Source organism: Teleopsis dalmanni, unplaced genomic scaffold, assembly GCF_002237135.1.
Source record: "Teleopsis dalmanni isolate 2A unplaced genomic scaffold, ASM223713v2 unscaffolded_contig_1910, whole genome shotgun sequence".
NCBI classification, from domain to species: domain Eukaryota; kingdom Metazoa; phylum Arthropoda; class Insecta; order Diptera; family Diopsidae; genus Teleopsis; species Teleopsis dalmanni.
The window spans coordinates 1-8085 of NW_024033292.1; the positions used below are offsets into that span (position 1 = coordinate 1).

General features: G+C 27.5%; 1 protein-coding gene across 1 annotated transcript; it reads right to left on the bottom strand.

Annotated features, from left to right (window-relative positions):
- Positions 1–5567: 5567 nt before the first annotated feature.
- On the bottom strand, positions 5568–7100 carry LOC119664419 (protein spindle-F-like). The gene is made up of 2 exons (XM_038073905.1): positions 6143–7100; positions 5568–6030 (listed from the first exon to the last, which is right to left on the bottom strand). The coding sequence occupies exons 1-2, from the start codon at positions 6885–6887 to the stop codon at positions 5633–5635; spliced, it is 1143 nt and encodes a 380-aa protein (XP_037929833.1). The 5' UTR covers positions 6888–7100; the 3' UTR covers positions 5568–5632.
- Positions 7101–8085: the final 985 nt, after the last annotated feature.

Here is an 8085-nt window from a genome sequence, read left to right on the forward strand (position 1 = left end):
TCACACACTACACCAGACTCAATTAGTCTGGTGTAGGTTCCAAGCGATGGACTTCGACAACCACAAGACTTTAGTTATTGTTGAAGATCATTAAATTTAATGAATTTGCTTATTAGACTGCAAAGTTTCATTGGCAGAAGCTAATTTTTGTTTTGCACCTTTTGAGTCTCGAAGAATATGTACTTTGCTATTTTTCTAATCCTTCATTAAAATGTAGCCCTCACACATTTTTGTTTTTGTGAACTTAATTTTTTAATTAAAAAATTAAGAAATAGCAATTTTAAAATTTTTCAATAAGAAAAATATTGATCAATAAAGCCTTTTAACCTAAGCCATTTTATTTGTTGCATATTAAGTTTGTTTTATTACTGCCATTAGCATTTTTGTGAAATACGAAATAAATATTTATTGCTTATGTATTATAAAGCAATCAACACTTAATGGTTAGTTAATCCATATTTAAATCTAATAAAGCCGGTTATATATTTCTAACGTTTTATGTTTCAATTTCGAACTTTACAAAGGAAATTAATAACAGCATGAAGCTCCTTAAGATACATTAAATATTAATTTATTAATATTTTTTTATTGTTTAAAATAAATTTTTTATATATAAGAATAAAGACAAAAATACTACCTGGGAGGTCAATTCTTTTTATTTTGCACTTTCACTTAAGCTTTAAAATTTTGCAATAATATTTTTTTGTTTTCTTTTATAAAAATATAAACAATTTCTTAAACGCGTTTGCATATGTAACAAATTATTGTAATATCAAGACAATATTCGAGTTTTGGTATTATTTAAAACATTTCCTCTGTTACGATTTTGAAGACATAATTATTTATCATTATCATGTAAATACCCTAAAAAATTTTAATGGATCATTAATCATTTTAAATCCGAAGACAGCTTTAAATATTTTAATAAATTTAGCAAATAAATTCAGCATAATTTTGCTACTGACAGTGAAAATAGAAAAAAAACTATAATTGAATAAAATAGTTTTGTAACCATATAAATATGCACATTTATATGTAAGTTATACAATTGGTTTTATTTTAAATAATAAAAGAATATAATTGTTTACACCTAATAAAGAAACATATTACATTTATATATTGCCGTTTTTTATATCTTATACACATTTATTAGTAACGAATTATAGAACTAAAGGTTAAGTGTTCCTTCGAAAGAAGATTTTTATAATGAAATGAATGAAAAATTTAATTATAAACTATGTTTAATTATCTTGATAAAATAAAGTTCACCCAATATAATAATTCGGTAAGGTTAGATTAGGTTGAGAAGGTGCGTGCTGACAGTTATCAGCACTGCCACTCGAAGGCATACATATATTGCCCATTGTGATGCCCTTAAAGATTATGCCGAGAGAGGCGAGTTGCTAACCTTTTCTATCTTCTATCCTTGTTAAACCAATTTGATATTGAGGAGATCCGATAAGTTGCTTTTGTTTCAGGTCTTCTAGGCCTGTGAAAAAGGAATCCCCAAATACATTAAAGAGAGATTCCTTGCTAAGGGGTTAAAATATTCTGTCAGATTTTTTTTTTTTTATTTTTTTCTTATATTGTCAGATTCAGCTTTAACTAAGGGAATTTGTAAATCGCGGTGGATACTTTCATTCCTAATATACCATAGGGCACCAGTGATTGTTTTCAGTATTTTTGACTGAGCTCTTTGGATAATTTCAATATTTGAAACACTAGCATTACCAAATAGCTAGATACCATAGGTCCATATTAGTTTTACGATGCTGTTATATAAGAGTACTTTATACTCTAGGCACAGGGAGGATCTTTTATTAATGAGCCAATGCAACTTAGAGGCTTGGAGCTTCATCTAATTCTTCAACATGCTTCAATATGCTTGCGACTAGTTAGTCGCCTGTCTAGGTGAAAACTTAAGTACGTTATATTATTTGTTTGTGGTATGAGAATTATATTTAAAAAAATTTTTGGAAATGTACTCCGATTTAAGGTAAAAATGATGTGTCTACATTTTAGTTAATTAATTTTAATTCGTCATTTTGACAACCATTTCTCCACGCGAAATAAGTGGAATTGAAGTTGGTTTAAAGCTAAGACAACGTTTTTGTTTCGGGATATCAGATGTTTAAAGTACATACAAGATTTTTATTATTTTATTTTTATTATTCAATTTATACATTTTTTTTATTTTTACGTACATAATTTCACAATTTCTTAATAATTTATTAAATTTGCTGTACACCTTAGAATTTTATTCATATGCAGAGTTATTCTTCTTCCTACCCTGTATTGTCCCTAAAAACTCTCTGAATTGAGATGTAAATATCGAAATAAATTCGTAAGTTGACAAATAGAATATGCAATGCAAGCAATATTTAGCTTATTTGGATTATTTTATCGCAGATAAAGTGTGGCTCAAATGCATATTCTTTTCTTATTAAAATTGCTGACGATAGGTCTGCAACGCTATGCTTGTAAGAGCAGGGGTATTGCTTCTTAAAAGCAGAAATAAATAAAAAAACCAACATTAATAAACAATTAACTTACAAAAAAAATTTTTATTGTACTTTTAATTTAATTTTAAGATGAAACCCAATAAAATATATATTACTTTTGTATAAACTCAAAACAAAAACATTAATAAAAAATATTTTTATATATTATTTAGTCCCATAATTATTTAAAAATAATGTTTATGCTTTTTGTATAAAACATTATTATAGTATTTAATTGTTCAACATTTCATATATTAAATTATAATTAAATAATTTCAGTTCACTCACATAATAATATAGTATTATTTTTATATTATTTTAAACATGTTCATAATTTTTCGAATTTTATATATTTATTAAAGAACCAACCTCGACCATTTGGAATCGCCAAAGGCAGAAATAACAAGAGTCTATTTAACATATTCACGGATAGCATTTTTTAAAATATTTTTTTATATAAATTTAAAATAATTAATTTAATTTGCTTTAGTTTTTATTGGATTTTTTAAAATTTTTATATTACCGACCACATATATATCGCACTTAAGTTGCTCTGCATCAGTGAATGCTGACACCAATCACACCCGAATGACTCGGTTTCGACTTTAGCGCGATATTTTATATTTCTGAGTTCAAATATTGCGGCAACTGCATTGATCCACACGTAATACTGGCATCGATGCGATCCGCTGTTATCGGCTTCCGAATCGATAATAATTCAAATTTTATCTTTCGTACATTTGCAGTTAATTAAATGAATAATAAAAATGAAATATTTTAATTTAAAGTATTTTTCAATCATTTAAATAATTAATTTTTTTATTCAATTAAATATTTTTTTTTGCTTTGAGTATTTAAATCTCGTGCCGCTTTTGTGTTGTATTTTGAAATGACACACATTAATGAAAAGTAGAACATTTTTCTAAACCATCATCATTTTTAATGTTTATTGTATTAGATTTATTATAAATTAGAGTATGGGAGTGTAATTTATTTAAAAATAAATAAATAAATAATATGGGTAAATAAGATATAAAAATAAATCTTATATATTAATCGCAATATTGATTTTAATGGTTTCAACTAGTAACACTAACTAGTGTTTCATTAAACAAAGAAGAAGAAGACATAGTGTACTGAGATATCTTCCACTGTCGTATTGTATTGTTTTAATTTTTTAGAGATTAATAGGAACGCTATTAAATGCAGCGAAGAGTAGTTCTAGAGAAATTTTTGATATACATGAATAACAAAAATATTTATGAAATAATATAAATATAATATATACTTTGAAAAGACTATGAAATATATATTCAATTTAGCTGATTGTGTAGATAAAGCTATATTTATTCTGTTCTTAATAATTTAATATTTACCTATATATTAAATTTATTTTTATTTTTTAATATACTTCTTTTGTGCTACTTGAATGTGTATGCAAATACATTCAGAATAAAAAAAAATAAAATTGATCAATATTTTTAAGTTTTGAAAATATATTATATTAAATAAATGGAGTTAACCCCCAACATAAAAGGTACTAGTTGAAGTTATCATTGAAATTTTTATTTTAAAAGATTTTTAAACACATTATTCAACTATTATCGGCCCTATGTTACTACTAGCAGTACAGGATCGAGTATAGGAGTATAGGACATTTGTTCGAACATACTGATGTCTTGCTATTCCTGATGTATCAGTGTACAGATTTATGCTTTATTACTTAATAAGTTTTACTTATAAACTCTATAAGTTCTATAATTATTTGCAAATTCTTATTTTGAAACTAACCGTAGGAATATATGGTTTATATTAGCAACATTTATTGGCTGTTAACATTTAATGTTGTTTGCAGTCTTAAATGCTATTATTGGTTTTTATAATCATACCCAAGTACTTGAAACCACAAGCTTCTACATCTTTAACTGCTGTATCTTCCACATGCTGTTATTTTCCGTTCATCACCTCCAGCACACACAATAATCTAAGTCCTATGGGTTTATGTCTTTATCTATTAAAGTAGCAAAATATCTGTATCAGCACCCACGATTGCTACCATAATTCCCGTAACACAATCTTCTTGAGTTATAGGATAAGCGAGTTATACTATTTTACGTAATCTCCTCGCACTCCTTTATTATTTTCTTGTCTTGGGATCCCTTTCTGTGTTTGCTTTCTACATACACTCCGATGGGCCACAATAATAGCAACAACATTTTCTTTCTTCAAACGTCACACTCGTTAGGGCGTCAAGAAACGCTGATTAACTGCCGCTTACCATTGCCAATAGCGACAATGCTTCCAAGAGTTACAACAACAAAAGCATACTCAGCAAAAAATGTTCATGTTATAAATTACTATCGCTTCAATTAATACTGCTGGAAGTTATTTGATCACAGCTTATTATTAGTGAGAAATATTTATTTATTTTGAATTAATGTTTAGCGAATTTTATCATATCACATTCCTGCGCTTTATTGGTTACAGTAGGTTGAAAGTCATCGCTTGTTTTTAAAGCTATCCTTTTTCTTAGGCACAAAAATGCGGTTCACAACTCTGAAGACCACGCAAAAATTTAACTCTAATTTTATGAAGAATATTTCTAATACATCAAGAATCCGGTCTATTATTAAATCGTCATTACAATACGTACTACAGAATATACTTATACCAAAAAGAACAATTTATCATAACAGAACACATTTACACAATAAATGATAATATATTGTAACTAATGTTTATTAAAAATGTAGTTTGTAAAAATATTTACATTACAGATAAAAATAATGTAATACATAAACTTAAAACCTATACAGACATATAAAATTAATATTAATTTGTTGAATATAAATGAATACATTTGATAGAATCTAACAAAAGGATTCTGTACAAAATATTACATAAACATTTTTCTGATGCAATAGCAAATTTTTCTTATTTTTTTGGCAAATTTGTTTCGCAATAAAAAATAGTTGCTAAAATATACATTGAAAAATATTTTTATATAAGCATTATATGACAATTGTATTAATACATATAACATAATGATTTTTTATTAATTCTAAACATAAAATAAGGGCAAAAAAATATACATTTTACAGTTCGGAAGAGAAATAAATTTTTTTGCTTTGTCAGAAGTCACCTACGGTATGCGAAATGAGTTCATTATGGAAACGGTCAAAACTGGTGTCATTTTCAAGTGAGTCATCAATGAAATGTGTTTCAACATGTTCTCGAAAAGAGTCAAAGGTTACAACACTAGAATATATTTTACCACACATTGGACACATTTTATCTGCTTCATCAGCTTTAATTTTTTCTTCTATAATGTTGAGATGCTGTGTAGGTTGACTGGGTTTATCATTTGTATCTATGTTGTTGTGACTTTGTGAATTTGTATTGACTTCAAGAACCGTTTGATTGTTGTTAAAAAATTTCACATCAGTAAGACTTTCGTCAGTCTCAAGACTTTTATCAGCCATTTCCGGTTTTTTAGCTTTTTGTGCGCATTTCGAACAAGGTTGCAAAGCTGAAAGGGTGAATACAAGAAATTATTTTAATAGAGATAACAAATAAAATATACAAATGTGAATTTTTTATAGCAATCAGTACAGCGATCCTTTAAAAACAATTAAACTCACCAATTCTACTCTCAATTGCTGTTAATGCAGCATAAAGTCCCTGTTGTTGTTTAAGAGCTTCAGCACGCATTTCATCTAAACCCGCAATACATTTTTTTGCTTCTTGATTTACATCAAGAGTTGTAGCATCTGCACCAATTGTAGTTTCATCTACATTAAAATAAGTAAATCCCAAATCTGTTTTGTTTGGTAGTCTATTATTGCCACTATATGCATTTAAAGCAACTTCCTCCATACTCAAGTCGTTTATATCATCTGAAATTTCGTTTGAGATCAATTTTTGACGTAGTTGTGGATTTGGTGAATGTTGTGTGAAAGTCTTTGAACGTATTAGATTTTGATTGGCACCACTATTTCGACGTGGACTATTTACTGCATCATGTTCATCATCATTAACAACTGTATTATCATTTTCTTTGGCACCAACTACTTTGCCTTGATCTTTAGCCATTTGTGAAAGTCGTGACCATAATTTACGGTTTTCAGTGGATACCATATTTATATGTTCGCTCAATTGTGTTTTTTGTCGTTGTAATTCTGCTATTTGCATGCGTAATTGCAAATTTTCAGCAGTGCCGTCACTTGTGTCATAATTATGATTTATATTTGGCTGTGCATTTTCCTCACGTAGTTCACGATTTTCTTCTTCAACAATTGTAAGACGCTCTTGCAAGGCAACACATCGCTCCTTCATTGTCTGTAAAGCAACACGCAATGCAATCTGCATTGTATCGGGTGTATCCATTTCAATATAATTTTTTTTATTAAACTTTAATAACGAAGTGCTGAATTTAATTTTAAAAACTATAAACACCTCGCACTTCTAATTATGTACAAAAATTGGACAGAAGACACTCGAAACCCGTATCATCAAAAATAAAAATAAATTCCTTTATTTTGACAATTCACTATCAGCTGAAAGCGTTTTTGACATTTGCTTTTGAGGTTGTTATTTGCGTTTGTCAAATGTAACGAGTAAAATAAAAACGAACGAGTATTTTCCATTAATTTTAATATTTAATTGATTTCCATATAATAATAAAAATTTTGTCTATATATTTATATATATATTTAAATTAATTTAAAGCCATTTTATGTTTATATATAATAATAAAAATTTTTTTATTATATGCAGCAAGTTAAAAAGACTGTCGCTGTCAACTGTCAAAGAGCAACTGCTGTTGATACAATTCTCGTTACTTTTATATTCATAAACATGATTTTATCTAATAAATATTTTAAATATTTATATAAATATAAAAGAAAATTTGTTTGTTGTGCAAATAGTTTACAGTATCCTAAAAGATTTTTAGCTACAGACGTTAAAAAAGGTTTAAACGTGCTATTTTTTGGTACTGACAATTTTTCTCTACCAAGTTTAAAGATATTGCATAAAAATAGGTAAGATCTTTTGTTTATACAATTTATTTCAATTATATTTAAAAATAATTTAGTTCTACAGATATAATAAATCAGCTAGGCACAGTGACATCTTTTAAAAATCCCGCAAATTGTGTACGCTTATTTGCAAGCCAACAAAATATAGCTTTGCACCGTTGGCCGGTTGAAGCAGAGTTGTGCCATAATTATGATCTTGGTGTGGTGGTATCGTTTGGACATTTAATTCCACAAAAATTAATTGAATCATTTCCTTTGTATGTATGTTAATTGTTTTATAAAGTTATTAAATAATTTTTTTTTATATTAATAAAAAAATTTAGAGGCATGATAAATGTGCATGCTAGCCTACTACCGCGTTGGCGAGGTGCTGCGCCCATTATTTATGCTATTATGAATGGTGATCAAAAGACTGGCGTATCTATTATGAAGATAGAACCAAAGCATTTTGATATAGGCGATGTATGTAAGTCTTATTATTTTATTAGAATTTATTATGATATATTTTCTAATAGATTTTGGCGCAACGTGAAATCAATATAAGA

Bases quoted from the DNA above. Each gene is read 5' to 3' on its own strand.
- LOC119664419 (XM_038073905.1), bottom strand. From the start codon at position 6,887: ATGGATACACCCGATACAATGCAGATTGCATTGCGTGTTGCTTTACAG. The intron at 6,031-6,142 runs GTGAGTTTAATT...TCACCCTTTCAG, and splicing joins AGCAATTGAGAGTAGAATTG to CTTTGCAACCTTGTTCGAAA.